The 17,731-nt window shown below is 50.8% G+C and overlaps 1 protein-coding gene across 1 annotated transcript in view; it reads right to left on the bottom strand.

Moving 5' to 3' along the window:
• Positions 1-200: 200 nt before the first annotated feature.
• The window catches only part of LOC142557727 (uncharacterized), a 184,009-nt gene continuing 166,478 nt past the window's right edge, over positions 201-17,731 (bottom strand). Inside the window, exons 4-5 of the mRNA XM_075669772.1 lie at positions 10,267-10,570; positions 201-7,366 (exon numbers count right to left, since the gene is read on the bottom strand). Of these exons, the coding sequence (XP_075525887.1) occupies positions 7,268-7,366; positions 10,267-10,570 (403 nt within the window). The 3' untranslated portion in view covers positions 201-7,267. The remainder of the gene's footprint in view (positions 7,367-10,266; positions 10,571-17,731) is intronic.

The following is a 17,731-nucleotide window of genomic DNA, read 5'->3' on the forward strand; positions in this document are numbered from 1 at the left end:
CAACTCCTTATCGCAGGAACTGCCAAAGTGCTTTGTTGAAGCGTAGCTGCTATTTCAGTCGTGAGGCGGCTCCAGTTGCCTTGGATGTGGGGGAAAGTGCAACATTCTTTCCCTACAAGTCCAGCAGGCATGTTTTAACGAGTAGGCGCCGGACTCCCGAAATATATGCAGCTATTCGACAAAGTAACACAACGAGCCGCTTTCATCTGCAGGTGCACATTTTTATTCAGACCAGCCTACATAAGGGCCCGTCTCAAGTTTTTGTACAATCGCTGGCCCATCGTCGAGCCGCAACATTGCGCTCTCCCTGCCACGTCGGCATACACACAGCGTGCTGTTGCGCACGTGGTACCACCGCAGCGCCACATGGTCGCACACAGCGCACACAGAACATGCGGCGCTGTTCAGACGGTTTCACTTGAAATCGCCGTTTACGCCTCGCTAGCCACTTCCACTGCCTCGCGGTTGCTCGTGCACATGCACCGTAGTGTGCGCAAGGCAGAGGGAGAGCAACGAGGAACGTAAACGATTTCCCTGTTTGAGAAATAAAAGAGAGCAAACGAAAAAACACGCAGCGACGTCACGAGACCATACATAACCTGCGAGGCTGGACCTCCATGACTTTGGTCACACGGTAGGCCTCAGTCGCAGAAAAATTAGTAGCAATGACCAATCATGCGCTTAGAGCGTGTTTTCGGTGCAGCTGTGGTATTGCAGTCAACCACCGCATTTTCTTAACCATGTTACCGTTTCATCGTGTTTCCGTTATAAGGAGGCTTTACCGTAGTACGTCCCGGTTAAAAGCAACAGTCACTACAATAAAGGGATTCAACAACGAACGCCTAACCAACCTGGTGGTACGTAAGTGGCGAGATAACGATTAGCCGATTGGGTAGAAATTCTTGGAACATGCGCTTACGACGATTGTTCGGCAAACATGGTGCTTTTTCATATTTAGAACATCTGACAACGTCTTGTCACGGCTTTCCAGTGGCGAGTTGTGTGAACGCCAGAGGCGAGTTGTTCTATTTGATACCACTGACGCGAACAGTTTGCGGTAGCGACTAATTCCGACATCTCTTTGATCACCAGAAAACGATATGTGCACAGCGTTCGTCAAAAGAAACGAAGCCGGCGGGAGCATAGATGTTGTCGATTCCTTAATGTGCCGTGTTGCGCCTGTGGAACTTCTGGCGATAGGATGTTCTGGAGGGTAGAGAGTTCGCCTTTCTCTCCAGAGCTTTTGAGCAGTGCAGATGCAACCGAGCGTCAACTAGACGTGTCAGTATCGGCCCTAGTTGTGCGTACACGGCTTCGCTTCTTTCGACAAAGGCTGTATCTAAGTCTTTGCCGTGATCGTGTTGCAAGAGCAGGACAGCGAGAACGACGCTATCACATTACGCTCACACACTTCGCCTCCGTCCCATTTGAAAGGACGGCTGAAAAGATATGTCAAGGAGATCTGACGGAACAAACCAAATGCCGCTGAAAAAGCACTGTCCAATTGTGAAACGGGCACAGCCCTTGTCAATACACAGAGTAATCTACACGTTCCCGTTGTCTTCTACGCTGTACATACAAATCACTGACATCACAATTCACAGCTTGTGCCCCACCATGTCTTAAACCGACAAGTCTGGACGTACAAAACCGACACGCATGTTCTCACATCTCTAAAGATCCTCTCGTACGGTACCTTTGCAAGGTTGCGTGCACTTCTGACACTCGCCAGTCTCCCTATAAGCCAAACGCACAATCACACAGATTTTACGACAAAAAAAAAAAGAATATGCGTCGGGCTATGAAGCCCACACGTCACCGTAAGCCGGTTCGGTAACACCAAAGACACCAGCGGAAAACACGGCACATAGTCGTCGTCAGGCTGCTACGCAAGCAAGCTTGGACCGGAGGCTAACCTTTTACGGCGCACTCGGCAGCGACGCTCGCGGACAACTTTCTGTGCTGAAGAAGGGAAAGCCGCGGGAGCGGAGCTTCTGCACCTACTACTGCGCCAAGTATTCCGGCGGCGTTTCACAGCGCTCTTGATCCCTTCGGACGTATACTGAATCAGCGTAGCTACCTCGTGCGACAGTTCCGCATTTGCCCGAACGCGGAAGAAAAAAAAAGAAGAAAGCAGAAATGAGGATACAAGCAAGAGATAACTCAAATTTTACAGTCAGTGGTATATTTTTCCTCACTTTCATGTTGTAAATAAGATGATTACGTTTCTCCCCCACAGCTTAAGCTAACGCGGATGAGATTGTCGGACTTTGTTCAGGAGCACTCTTGCTTGTGCGCGCTGTGCCATCGTAGCTTTCCCTTCATCGCCACAGAGTTGTCCGCCAGTAAAGTTACACTGCGTGGAACTACAGCTGCGTCTCACGAGTCTGGGACTCATGAACAAACGCGCGCTTCAGTGCAATGAAAACCAACTTTGCGATGGGGAGGGGTGGAGGGTCTTCTTAACCGTGGAGGATACAAGACAAAGGTGCATGCCAACATGTGCCCTTGCAGCAGCGCGAAGCTTTGGAGTTACCACGGGGTTCATCGTTCGCGACCAAGCGATTTGAACGTAAAGTGACTTCGTCACGAGGCCCCCTTCACAGTTCCCGTAACCAAGACTGGCACTCTGGCCCAGACTCTAGAAGAGACCGAAATGCCACGGTACTCGTGGACAGATGCACCTAGTGGCCGTCGATCGTTACCGTCAGTGTGCAACTTTTAGCCGATGTCAACTAACAGGGGGCACCACATCTGACGACTTCCGAAAACTGGTTGCACGAGATAACCGAAGATCGTGAAGTGAGTTCCGCTCCAACTGGCAGCATTGCGTTATTGCTGGACACAGCTTATGGGCCCCTGCGAGCTGCTTCCGGCAAAAGCATCGGACAAGTATGTAGGTCTCACTAAAAAAAAAAAAAAAATACGTGTTGAACCTGTACACACGGCGACCGAAACGTAACGACGTCGAACGGCCTGCAGGCTACGACTTGACACCGCAGGAATAACCGCAAAAGGTGTGCAAACTGGAGACCCGCGGATGGCGCAGATCTAACGACGACTTCTAGGCAAACGGGGCGCCGCAACGCGGAGTAACAAAAAGGTAGCCTTGAAGGGCGCGGGCCCGAGGTCCGTATTCCCAGAAGCGGTTCAGACAGGCGCTGGCTGATGACGAAACATCCTTCACAAACAAAAAGCGTAAGGAATGCATGCACGGGCTCGCCGCTTATTTTTCGCTACTCATCACTTTAGGCAATAATTTACGGCGGAAAGCTTGTGAAAAAGATAAGAGTATCCCTATGTTGGTAGAAAACAGATGCCGTTCGAACTCATCCTATGTGCACCGATCACGGTCACGTGATCGCTCACGAAAGTCCTGCAACTGGGGACAGCCCTCTCGTCTGGTTAGAAAAACGTCGCCGCATGTTCGTGACGTCACGTTCTGCAGCTAAGCAACGTAAAAACCATTTCGTGTTCGACACCCGAATGAAAATTACGACAGGAGACGTCCCAAAATACGACGAGAATAGCTGCTGTAAGCGCGATATCTTGCCGAGAAAAAAATAGATCTGTCGCGACAAGACATCATACCTAAGAATTGCTCTCGCTAGAACAGAACTGATTTTCTCGTGACATCACGTTCCAATTTTTTTTTTGCTGCTCAACAAGAATATATTTCGCAATGATAGCGGTACGTTTCAAAATGCAAGAATTTCTGTCGTTACCACAGAAAGCAAAATTTGGTGGCGACTTTATGGACCGGCTAGGCGTGTGCGACCGCCCGAAATACACCGGGCAGCTAACACAAGAACGTTACCATGGTTTCGCACAATGGCGCTTAGCTGCACGTTCGTTATATGCCGAACTCTTCTATAGGCCTACAACTCGTCTGTGGAGTGGCTCTAACACCACGCGTCGTCTAAAGTTAAAGAAATAAAGCTGCAACATTAAAATCACACGAGCGAGATATAATTTAAAAATAAGATTCTATTTCTCTCAGAGCATACGGCACAAAAATGCAACGCTGAGAGCTTTAAATTAAAATAGACTGTACGTATACAAGCCGGCGCGACTGGAACAGGCGCGTAGCCGCACGTCAGGGGCGCGCCCATGTGCGGCGTCCTACGACGGGCCAACTCGACGAAAACAACTCCTTTTAAAAGTGCGACTAAAAACAGCCAACGGGGAAACGGTATAGAACAGAAAAGGGAAAGACGATAAAGAGGGCATCAAGGACGTTGTAGACATTTGCAATAATGGAACCTACAGGAGGAAAGGAAGCCGAGGGAGAGAAGGAAACACCTTTGTACACTCTGCCACCGGGTCTGCTACAATGCATGATGGCCGCGGAGCCCGTAGTATTACAGGCACGGTCACACTCGCGAAAAAACGCGCGCGCGGCAACGTTCACCAGCCGCTGAGCGGCGGAGACCGACGAGTTGCGGTCGATTCGCTCAGCTGCGGCCGAACGGCGCCAGGGATGATACCGCCCTCTCCCTACTCCGTCGGGAGTTACGGCCAATGACAGCTGCGCCGTACCGTGTGCCCCGTCTTATGGGCCGTTCGTAAGGAACACAAATTCTGCATCGATGCCGCATCGCTTTCGTTAGAATCGTAAGAAAAGCGCAGGGAGCAGTTGAATGCACACCGGGCCGCTCGTGCACGGGCACACGGGACGCTGGCCCAGCCACGCGGCGACTAAACTGGGCGGCCTTTCCGACGCGACTGCGCTCTTTCGCCGAACACACTCGGCGCGCGTCATTCCGCTAGTTCAGCCGTGCCCTTTATGTTCCATGTGCCAGCGCAACATGTGCTGCACGCGGGCTCAAGATGGAGGAAGCAAGAGAAAACTAGAACACGGGGAAATGGGGAGTGGCCAGGAGGGGATGGTGCCCGACATAATGTGTGCTGCCTTATTTACACCTACGGTAACACGCAAAGCAGGACAAAATATATTAACTGTGTCTGTGTGTTCCACGTCGCATATACGCGCTAGACGGTGATGCGCGAGTCTCGAGGGAGGGTCAGTTGGCAGTAAAGTCGCTAGGCACTGGAAATTAGCGCGAGGTTCCGCCGCGTGCTACGTGCAGCTGTCCCGGCGGTACACGATGTATATAGATTTCGGGGACTGCGCTCGAAACATGGCGGGGGGGGGGGGGGGGGGGGCGATTGCTAGGCCGACGCTAGCTCTATTAAGTCGACGGGTTGCGAGGGTACATCTTGCAGGCCGACGACAGCGTCTGCTCAGCAACAACGAAGAGCTGCCGCGACATCACCTTGCGCACCTGCTTCCGCAACAGGGTTGTCAACTCAGGACGCGTGTTGCAACTAGCCGCTACATTTCCAAGCGCGGCTCCCATTCCCGCCAAGAAAGGAACCCTTTGCTTCGGAAGCAGGTCGAGCATTTTTGCAGCCCGAAGGAAAGCTCTAGCAAGGTAGTCTTCACCCATCATCGATAGTGCGGCGTTTTTTTTTCCTTTTTTTTTTACGAAAACAACAGGAAGCCATTCAGCGCTTAATACTGGCGCGTTCCTCCGAAGGAACTCTCTGGCACCCGCTATACCCACGGTACACATTTCGACTCTTCTCCGCGTCGGCATGGGGATCAAACTCCCTCGACTTTCCAGTGTCCAGCGACTTTAGTTGGCAACCCACGGCCCTCTCCGTCTCTAAAATAAAGGTAATACATACGTACACGTCGCGCGCATGTCGCTTTCGACGACGCGCAGAATAAACACATCGCGTGTCGAGGTTGCCCGGCTCTTGAAATTCACGTTGGGGCACGAGAAAGCAATGGGCGGGCGGGAGAACTGCATATATCACACGGCAGTCGCGGCCTGGCCCGAGTCCTCTCCGCCGACGAAATCCGAAACAAGGCGTCGAGCCGGGGCTACGACATGCAAAGCCACGCAGCCCCACACAGTACAAGACTGAGAGGGTATGTTCGTCGTCCGCTCCTCTCCGCTCCCGTGCCTCGTCTATACGGCGGCGCCCACTGGTTTGAAGTCCCAAAGGTCCTCTCCAGGTCGGCTCACGCTTTGTCTAGCGCGAACTAGACAGCCAGTACCGAGCCTGGTCCCGCCTTGGTTTGTCCTGAACGACGATTCGGACGATTATGATCGCGCGGCCCCTCTGACTTTGGCTGTCACCGGTTCTATCCGCCGCTTGCTTCGTTCCGGGGCGCCGCACCAGCGTTCTTCCCGTCGGCGTTTCAGAACGGAGGCTCAAGATTCGTACTGGGGACGTGGGCTTTCTCATAAGCTGCCAAAGACATGCACACCTTGTACTGTACGCGGTTTCGTCACGGCCTGCTTAGCGGCAGCTGCTATCTGCCTCGTTACGATATCGTGAGGGCGCGGCGCAGCGTCCCGCAAGAGGGAAGCGCCACGTAAGATAATCAAACTTCGTGATAAGCCGTCAATGCATCGGCATCAGACATGGAGTGAACATGATTTCGTATTACGCTCACGTAAGACAAGGATGTCTCAAGGTGCCAGCGAGGCTTCGCGGGACTAAATTCAGCAGCGATCGAAGAAAAAAAAAAAAACCTCCTGAGGGAGCATCTCAAGTTGTCCACGAACCGTCACACCCCTGCCAAAATCACAAGACACAGCTTTCGACCAGGACTGTCGGCACAACGACGTGCTCGTGCCTCAAGAACCACGAGCTCGGGACTTCGGCGTATGCCTCGCAGAAAGGAGAAATGGCAGCGCCTCTCGTGTTCGTATTGGCGGACGTTCGCGAAATGTATGTCTCCGCGCAATCGCCAAGCCAGAACGAGCCGTAAGTCTTCACAAAAGTTAAACCCAGCGTTCGGCTACGCCCTCGACCGCTCGCGAAAATGTCTCACCGGAATCACGGTTGACAAAGCCACGCATACCGACCGCGGCGTCGCACATTCGGGAACATAACCGGGGTTCGGATATTCACTGGGAGAGCCCTTGCTCCTCGCACAAACTTGGAGGAGTGGCGGTGGTCAAAGGCACGCTCGGATCGCAAAAACACGACGCATTTTCACTTTGACGACGACGGCGACGACATCATCACCTCCCGCTTGGTCGGCGCGGCCCGCAGGGACCGCCCTAGTCCATCGGCTGCTCAACAGCTTCAGCTACGGGATTCATAAATAAAAAAAATATTTAAAAACAAACTCGACGAAGCCAAAGACAGCGCGACAGAGATAGGAGAGAGAGAGACACCCATGTAGAGGCACAGAGCGAAGCAGCAGTCGGCGCCCGCCGGCGCAGTGTCCACAACCCAACGGCGCCTACTGGATGACGCAGCACTTGCACTTTGGCTTCTTCTTGATCATCACCTGCTCCACGGTGGAGGAGTCCGAGGGCGGCACCACGATGCCATGTTGCACCTGCAGAGGGGCGAGAAAAAGGACTAGAGTTCGAGCACAAGCCGAGTCACTTCGAACTATCACTCACGACGGGCCTGCCAATTTTTGAATCTTGAACACAGCGCCAAAGGAGGCAGCTTGCGATTCGACAAAATCGGCCATACTGGCACGATGTTGCCGCCGATCAGCACGGATTTTAACGGCACTTGACGAAACTATGCACCAACGTTGCTTACCCAACTCCAGTTCTGCAACAGTCAGCTTCGTACTACACCTTTGCGCACGCTATACGTGGCAGTTCCAAACAGATGCATGTGGTACGGGAGAACGAGCGACTGCGAGGGTACGTGTCGTCACTATACATACGCCCAGTGCACTCGATAAGGACTACAGTGCAGCGTTGTACAATTTTAGCTCCAATTAAAGGCGTCCTACTGAGATAAATCGGGCAGCGGGTGCGCCAGCTATGCTAAGCCTCGGTCTCAACAAATAAAGGAAGCCACAAGCTTATTTGTTCTCTGGTGCAGTCGACAGGCGGTTCGAAATACTTGTGATAGGGTTTTCTAAAACTATGATGGGAGTGCTGAAAGCGAGGCGGGCGCGCAGTATGACCTTGCTTAGGCAGAAGCTCCTGCGTGCACAAAGCTCTTAATAACAATAATTTAAAAAAAGAAGAAAGTGAAGTTACAGAGCGTGACGTTCACCCAAACCATTCCGTCTCACGTTCGAGAGCGCTTGCTGGTCACAACATCGAATATTTCCTCGATCGCACCGATGGAATTCAAAAGTGCACGACTGCCTTTGCAGCCCGCATTAGAGCTGGCATACTTCGCGAGTGCCATATGAGGCTCCCCTGCTTATCTACGCAAACAATTTGCCTGCGTGTAAACAAAACCGGTCAAGTAGGCGTTCGCCGAGGCATAGCTGCACCGAAGCTGACAGCAGCTCTCTCTAGATAAGCAACGTGTGGAAAACAATCTCGGGCGCTCTCCAATGCACCCGGCCAAAGGCAGAAGCCGCGTTCGCAGCAGCACGAGCTCCGCGCGGTTTTCCCCCTACCGGACCATCAGCAACGATAAGATCTTGTTCACGCAAAAACGGGTTCGAGCACCGTTCACGTACAGAAAGCGTCGCGAGCTAGCAAGTTTTCTTTTTCCTGCGGTAGCCCTTTCCTCACGTGAACAGCGCCCTTACACGGGCACTTTTAAGTTTGCTCTGCGTGCACGTAACGTCATCAAAGCGTGTGCTGGGCTGGAGTGGTGCCATGCATGACGCGCATGCGCGGTAACTTTTCAAACGACGCAATGCATCCGCCATGAGCTCGATCCGTTTTTCTCGTCGCCGGATAGTATAGGGCACGCCTGGGGAAAATTAGCCTTTGATGGAGCAATAAACAAGCGAAAATTTAGGTTACGCTTACATACTTGCACAGAAAGGCATTGTAGCGCCGACATGTACCTTGGAAATGCAATGGTGCGCCTTTGAAAAGACAGACCCGCTGCAAGCCTGTTGAAGCGCAAATTTATTTCCGTTCAAAAATAACGTGGCACCGTAGAGGGAGCTATATCTGGCGTGAGCCAATTAAAAGCACAATCGTGCGAATGCGCGAGAACCGTCAGAGCGTCGTTTGGTCAGTCACCAATGCCGAAGCAGGCCTCGTGTAATTCGAGTGGGAAACGCAAGTGCTTCGAAATCATCCGATACGTCGAATGATGCGCCCGGAACATAGTTGCTCGGATTGCTGCAATCTGTTGGAAACCCGTTGAAAACTCTATTGTCGAGGCACAACTACAGTCATATAAGTAGGGCCGCACAGTTTCGATGTACATCAAGTCGTATTAAGAAGATATCCAACAAGCTTCCAACAAGTTTCCAACGAATTTTCCCCAAGTTTCAACAGCCACAGAAGCCGACACGTCGTCGGACCCATCGGACGGTTTTTACACACATGTGTTTACCACAGAAGAGGAGCTTTAGCTCGGGTGAGTAAAGGCAAGGCGCAAAAGACCAGGACTGAAGAATGACGCAAACGACAGGACCGGCGCCTCCTGTCGTTTGTGTCCTTCTTCAGTCGTGGTCTTTTGCGCCTTGCCTTTACTCATTCAAGCATGAACCAACTAGCCCAAGCAAGAGTTTTACTTTAGCTCGGGGCCGACTATACGTTGCCGCCGATTCAAATACATGTAAGGCGTATGCGGATATACTTTTACGAGACGACCGCTGGACTGATCTGAATGAAAATGGTTGAATTTGAAAGAGAAAGTTCAAGCATAGTGAATCTAGAAAGCAGAGTTTTGATTTAAAGCTTCGATTTTTTTCCCAAAAAAGGACGAATACAGGTGAATTAACAAATAAAAAATACAGAAGCACGAAGCTTGCAAATCCGCAACTCTACACCAATTACAGATATCGAAGTTTTGTAAACTGCGCCCATTATCGCATCTAAAGTGTACAAGCTTGATATATTAGTTTACAGCTAAGGTAAATTCGTTAGAACGTTTACAATTATTTTAAAAAAATGACACCCACAAGTTAGCGCTGTATTTAAGAGCGGTGCATAATGCGCCAATTCTGTCCAGTTTATCTGTATAATTAGGTGTAGTCACAGAACTGTAATATCGTTTTTTTTATTTCTGAATTAGAGATGTAAATGTGACAGCCACGTTTTCTGAAATTTTCGACAATCTTTATGAAAGAGCTGACAGCCTAAACGAAAATTCCGCTTCCCACAGTCGCAATACTTTAACTTCATTTAACTGCAACAAACCTCATCAGATTTGGCGAAAAACGATTCCTCCGATCCCGCGTACTTAGGTCGGAGCCTCCGAGCTAAATGCGCCCCTTAATAAAAAGAACCGTGCGATGCGCTTCGCTGCGTGAACAGAGAGCGCGCTAACGCAAGAGCGTCGATGCGCGCGCACCTCGACGACGCCCTTCCTGACGCTCGGCGGCGCGGCGGACCCGTTCGTCCCGGGCCTGTCGGCTGCCACGGGCGCCGGCGCCTTGGCGGGCGAGATCTTGGACTCGCCGTTGGCCTGCAGCTGCTGGTTCTGCTGCGGGGACGAGTGGGTGACGGAGCCGTCCAGCTGGGAGGTGAAGAAGCCGTCCGGCTCGCCCTTGACTGGCGTGATGGGCTTGCCCTCCTTGATCAGGCTCACGATGGTGTCCGCCTCCCGGCTCAGCTCGCCATCGGGCCGGAATGGGTTGTCCAGGCCGCTTTCAGTGCTGCGACGAGAGAGCGCTCAAGTTTAACACCGAGGCGACAAAAGGAGCCGTTTTAGAGGCAACGAGAAGGCATTACATTCAAGTGTGCGGACGCTTGAACTCGCTCGCGTCCCCTGACATTCTTCTTCCCCGTACGACATACGCGCGATGGCGGAAGCCAGTTCGACGAAACTATGGCAGCTGCGAGGAGCGATAGCGCTCCCTTGCCGGCACCGCCTGAGGGCGCGGGTAGCAGCTAAAGGGGCGGGCGTCAGGAACCTGTTTCTTCATTTTGTCTTTTAGCACACAGGGATGCCGGAATGCTCGCGGTTCAGTTTCGTGGGAATATCCCGTGGAAGCTTTCCCGTTCGGCTCCCGAGCACGTGGGCGAAAAGGATCGCCTGTATGCTCTTCTGTTCGCAGTACCACAACCGGCCAAAACCGGTACCGCACTTAAGGCCAAACAACACGTACGCTTGCGGCGCGCCTACGCGTGAGGAGATGGTGCAGGACAGATCGTGCGCGTCCTAGCGCGGCGCGGGCACGGCTATCTGTTCCAGACAGATATCCGGTGCTTGGCTGCCTCTAGTTTTCACGCGCTTGGCTACGTAGATACGGCGTGGTAGAATCACCAATACTCAGTGAGGCAGCTTTATGTCATGCGAGAATGTGCTTTTTGGTTTTTTAACTGTGGGCGCTGATCTAACGACAATACAAACAAAACAATTGCGCTTATAAATATTTCAGCATTTTTAAGCACTGTCAATAACAAAGTACGGAACGATGTCTGTCCGTAAACGTCTATGAGTGAGCCAAGTCTCTTGTAAATTCAAAAGCGCGCGTCGGCACGCGTCCGTGTGGTCTGGGCTTTAGGCCTCAGATTCCGGCATCAACGAATATTCGCTCGGTATCGCTATACGTTGGGTCGAATGTTTTGGATTATTTAGTGCAGCCACTTGAAGGAACTACTAAGTATTGTCAGGCGAAACGCCAGGCTAATATCTCCAGCATCTCAGTAAAGCTCGTTTCTCAAAGTACATCAGTTAGCCGGCGTTACTGAATACAAGGAGCAATTAGTGCCCTTTTGTAGGAGGCAGTGCTGTGTACATCGAAGCAGCGCCGTGGGAAGTGGATAAGAACACAATAAAAACAAGACTAGCGTTGTCCTGTCACAGCGCTAGTTCTGCTGTGGTTGTTGCACTCGTGGTCGCGGGATTAAATCCCGGCCGCGGCGGTCACATTTCGATGGGGACGAAACGCAAAAACACCCGTGCCTCGTGCATTGGGGACATGTTAAAGATCCCCTGGTGGTCAAAATTAATCCGGAGTGCCCGTGCCTCAAAATCAAATAGTGGTTTTGGCACGTAAGACCCCGGAATTCAAGACAATTCATTCAATATGGTGCGCGGTTCCAAACGCCGGAATCGGGTATCTATAGAAAGCGCAGACCACGGCTATAGGGACCCTTCCAAATTGATTTTTTTATCTTCTTCTTTTTTCTTTAACAAAAATTCAAAGGGCCGTGTGTCACGTGTACATTGTTTTGCTTTTTGTCGATCTTTTTCTGTGCCGGATTATCCATCTTATCCATTCATCGCTCGGCGCATAACGTGTCAACTGCGTTCGACAGTTCCTTGTCGTTGCCGATGTCTTCAGCCTTCAATTCGAATCACGCGAATAGTATTGTGCAGTCTCCAATGTACGCGAGCACCGTCGATAACTCTGGAATGAATGGCGATGCGAGTGTACGTAACGGACGTACTTGATTCGTCGGTTCAGATTTCTGCGACCGACGAGCTGCGTTGGCCGCTATCGTCGTGTTTTAACGTGGCTTGTTTTTAAGGGTAAAAGTTCGCCCTATAAAGAGCTGAATTCTTAAATCACTCTTTTGGAAGTGCTTGATACTACACAGTCACTACAACGTGACAATATGACACAGGCGCTTGTCTTCTCTCTCGTCCACATCTCTGGCGCTATTTTCAAGCGTGGCACAACATCTGTTTCCGAGATGCAAAAGCAGCCGCAACAAGCGTAACGTATGCGAACCTTCCATGGCCGCATTGAGAAATTTCGTGTTATCCTGGCTCTTTTTGCAACTTTCTGCAAAGCGCTCCACGTGGCCTCGATCAGCACGCGCACGAGAAAGCGCAATTACAAGCAGCACGCGTAGCCCGATTGCGCCGCGTGCTACATACTTTACTTCGTGCTGGATATTCGTGGCACGCCGGTGAGTGGTAGCCCGGTGCACAGCGGTCGTTTTCTTCTCAAGAAAAGTAGGTGAGCCTGCATGCCGAGACAGAAAATTGCCGCTCTCTTGCGTGGCCGACGTCTCGACACAAACACCCGCTCGTGTGAGTACGTTCGCGGCGACGGACAGCGCTGATCGGCGCACGTAATCGCGTTGATATTTCTTTTTTTTTTTTTTTTGCGGCGCTGATGATGAGAGCCAAGCCAGGTCGAAGCCGTGATTCCGACGACAGGAACGCTTTGACCATCCTGAGAGAAGAGGAGAGCTCATTCACACCGGCAGAGGTTGCGCGACCAAGTTGGTTGAACATAGTCGCTTTGGTCGAAAAAAGCGACAGGTTTGGGTCAATTGCTCGGCGCTCGATCTTTAGTCGTGCGACTGCAGTCGCAAAGCCTCTGGACTAATTAGATGCGCAAGAACGGGACGTCGGTATACGTTGACGCTTATTTTACGTGGCGATCGCGTTGCGAGCAGATGTGAACGGCACCAATCGGGATATATTTCGGTGTGGCGACGGGAAGGTCGCGTGTGCCGGTGTGAACATCGGTCGACGTCGCTGCTTGGCCGCCAGTCGCGATCGATCGCACGACCCGTGCCAATGGCCGGTGTGAATGAGGCCGAGACTGCCGCTGAACACAAGGACGCGCTTTCAATTCCCGGTTGCCGTCTTCTGGCAAACGCTTCGGGTTGCGCCGTAAGATGGTATATACGGCGGCTGTACGCGATTCAGCTGCCTAAGCGCCGGTCGCTCGTTTCCAGTGTAGCGCAGTGGCCTAACATACAGGGTCGCCCACTGCTACATCCATGGGACGAATGACCAGAAGCCGTGTTGTGTAAGTAATCTTGTCCACCAATTTTATTGAATTTTATTCTTTCCCGTTCACCTATCGCAACGACTGGGCGATCCCGGCGATAAAGCAGGCGCGGCGTCCTGTCAGCCAGCGACGAAAAGCAAGAAGAATGCAAAATGAAAATAACTGTTAGATAATACGGCCCCAGTATTCGAGTGCCCTTGGCACGTTAGATATTCAATGAAGGTATTCAGACGAATCTTCTATTAGTAAATATCGGTGTTATTACTGGCCACGTTTATTCCCAGGAAAGGAGAAGAAATGTTGGTCATACATCGGACTGGACGACCCTGCGCTCGTGTGTCTACAGTAATGGCCTGTTAGGCGTTGCTATAAGGGAAAAGTCGCGTGTACCGACCACCAACCAACCAAGAGACGCGAATGTAACAGCGTTGCGTGCTCTGCGTATAGCTGCTTCAACGACCAACCCCGCCAAGGAGTGTGTTCAACGAATGATCGCAACCTACTTCGATGCCAAAAGCCAGAAGCGCTAAAACGCGCACCACCGCGCTCGGTTAATTACGCGAATCGCCGTCAGCCCGCGTAATTACCCACCGTCGGTCAGCGCGAAGCCGTGGAGATCTGTCGACTTAACGACGTGGTCGACCATTTTGCACGCACTGAAGTCGCTCGTTCACCGCAAAATTCACTGGCCTCTGGACCGTGGAGATGGCCTGGTCATCGCGTGCTGCTTCAAGGCGTTTCGAACATTCCTGCGGGATACAGGCCTGTGTGTGGCTCTGTAAACTCTGCCAAGTTCGTGTGAGCAACAGCGCATTTCGCGTGTATGTTACGCGAGTGCTTTCTTTTCTTTCATTCTCTTTCTTTCATCATTGCCCATATATTAAACTTGAAGCAGTATATGCCAAGCCTTCGGGCTAACCTATACTGTCACTTAAAACCCCATTAAAAAAAAAAGGAGAAGAAGAAAACTAGCGCGGTCAGAACTCTACGCGACCGGCAAGACCATGCCACACACCGGCCGACACCCGCCGCCTTATGATGTTTTGCGCTCAATGAAATGCGATTTGTCTCGATAATAAACATCGGCTGAGATCAACGTATACACCGAAGAAAAAGAATGGCAAAGAGTAAACACCGAGAAATGCCTTTCCCACTAGGCGGGTGACGACCAAATGGCGCGTAAAAGGTGCCTGCCGCGCACGGCGTTGCGCCGTCGCGAACCACGGTGGGTAACGAACGAACGTTGTCCTCGTTCGAGTCGACGCCGGTTTCCCCGTGCTTTCGCGACAGTCGATACTCGATCGATAGGTGCACTGCAGGGCGCGTCACGCACGCGGCGCCCGAATACTTATTATTGTTCTTTTTTTTTTCGTGCGTGTATGTGAGTGTGTGTGTGTGCGTGTGTTTTTCGTTGTTTTTTGCGGCAGCAACACGTTGACGAATCGACCAGGGCTCAACGAGCTGAGCACCCGAGATGGCCGTAAAAAAAAAGTGGGGGATTCGGGTCGCAGCGAGAGCAAGCCTGCCGTGTCCGTGCTGACGGTTACGCCCCGCTATAACCGACACGCGTGCATACGTGCGGTGACCCCGACGGCTGGTTGACGTAGGCTTGCATTAGGCACATACGTGCGGTTTGCCCGTAGCCTTAATTTGACGAAATCTCCACAATAACGTTCTTCAGAGGACCCATATATATATATATATATATATATATATATATATATATATATATATATATATATGTGCGTGTGTGTGTGTGCGTGTGCGTGCGTGCGTTTGTGTGTGTGTGTGTTTGTGTGTGTGTGTGTGTGTTCGCTTTAGAAGAAAAAATCCACTCCAAGTGCTAAATAGCTGACGAGTTTCCCTTCACCAACCATCATCTTTCATTCATTTAGCGGAAAGAATGAAGGTACTCATATGGCACGTTTTTTTAGTTACAACTATAAATATGAAGAAAACAGTCAACGAAGCCATACAAAGAATAGTTGAAATAATTATTTCTATTCGAAATGTAGAGCTAATAAGGGCTTAATATTTGTATGTCTTTACACATTACTTCAACGTTTCAATTAAAGATAATTAATTCCCCTATGGTTTGTACGGCTTCATTGTCAGTTTTCTTAACAAAGTTGTAACTACAATGATTTTAACAATTTAGATTTGTGTAGTAATCGGCGACAATGTGCTTTTTGCCAATATTTCCCATTTATAATTAAGTGTGTAAATAAGATTTAATTAAGACGTTTACTTAGCCAAGAAGTCACCTCTCTGCTGCTACTACTTATACAAATACTACTACTACTACTACTACTACTACTACTACTATAACAAAGACGTTGTAGATCATTTGACACGGCCGCTTGAAAAGCACGGGAGACACCGCGGTGTGCCATTTACAACTGGTATTGTTATGATTGCAGCAGACAACATGCTGTTTGTCACGCGCAAAAGTCGAATGCAAGAACTGCGCTAGGAAGATAGTCGCAGGACCGTTCCCACGCGATGCTGGGCGCTGCTAATTTTCCCGCAACGAGGGCCCCTCGTCTGAGAAGAAGCGCCACAAAGGGAAGAAAGAGTTGCCACTCCAGGGGAGCCCGAGACGACGCGAAGGACTCGTGGACGTTTCCCGGAAGAAAGCCGCCACGAACTGGTGCTTACTGAGAAGCAGCGGAGACGACCAGCTGGGAGTAAAAGATCTCTGCAGTGGGGGCGTCCCACAGCTACAGCCAGACCCCTCTTGCGCCCGCTGCAAATTGGGAGGGAGGGGGGGGGGGGGGTCGCCGGTCCAATATTCTGTTTGCGACAGTGTTGTACGTGCTTCTTCATTGGCTGTCGTCCTGGTGGGTTGCGACCTGTGTGTCACTGGCTACCGCCAGGAGGGAGTGTTTGAACAGAGGGGTTATAATGGCGGTATAGAGAGAAAAGAAGCTGCTCTGGGCCATGAAAACGAGGCTCATCCAGACGCTCGTGGCTGAACACGATATTTTTTCTGGTTTACCTATTCAACGATGCAAATAAGTTTTCTTCAAGTGCCAGCAAACCTGTTGGTTATATATCGTTTTCACATGCTCTAGTCAAGTCGCTTGCCCAAAGCGACTTTTACCCGCACTCTCCTCCATCACTGATGGAAATAAAGAAGTTATTATTATTATTATTATTATTATTATTATTATTATTATTATTATTATTATTATTATTATTATTATTATTATTATTATTATTATCTTCCAAGCTTGTGATTTCTTCAACCCGATGTCTCCACCACGCTACCATATGGAGCCGGGTTCGAGAGATAGCCTAGCGTCGCAACAGTGTACCGAAGAGAATACGTGCCTTTCTAAGTGCCCAAACTTGCTTTCCCCTCCCACCAAAATTGCCGATTGCGCTGTTTTGCTCGCTTGCCACGAGGACAATATAAGGTGCGTGAAATAATTGAAGCGAACTTTATCAAACTTGCGAAATAGGTATGCGCCAGCGTCACGCCGGTTGGCCTATCGCCTAAAAAAATTCCTTGCAAACGAACGCGAGACAGGGTATTCGATGACACAGAAAAGGTGGTTGCGATGCTTGAAAGGCACCAATTTCCTGCAATAAATCGGTTGGCAGTGGCGCACCGTCGTGCACGTCTATACACGACATTCTTTTCTGCGTCGGTGCCTTTATACGCTGGGCAATGTTTTCATTGTACAGCATTTCAGCGTCATTTCGAGCACCGAGCGGACTCAAGCAGGAAATTCTATCCACGACTTCCAGGCCTGTGGATCGCTTACTCCCGACACAACGATGAAATCATGCAGCGCCTTAGAAGGCGGCCGTTTCGCGCACTGAAGATCCGCGGCCACGACCGCGTAGACATTGAGGCAATACTTTCTTTTCCCCCACTTCACTACTTGATACCAAAGGGTTTTACACGCGTGTATGAATACAGCCTATAGTTGAAGGTAACCAGTACGACTCTATCCAATGCCTAGAGACATGTGCTCAGTCAGGGGATGGGGGGGATGCAAATGAGAGAAAGGCAGGGAGGCATCGCTCAGTCAGAGCGATGCAGACTCAAAGCACGCCAGCTCATGTCACACGTATACATAACGCAGGAGACGGCACGAACACAGGACTAAG

This window comes from Dermacentor variabilis, chromosome 9 (genome assembly GCF_050947875.1).
Source record: "Dermacentor variabilis isolate Ectoservices chromosome 9, ASM5094787v1, whole genome shotgun sequence".
Taxonomy (NCBI): Eukaryota; Metazoa; Arthropoda; class Arachnida; order Ixodida; family Ixodidae; genus Dermacentor; species Dermacentor variabilis.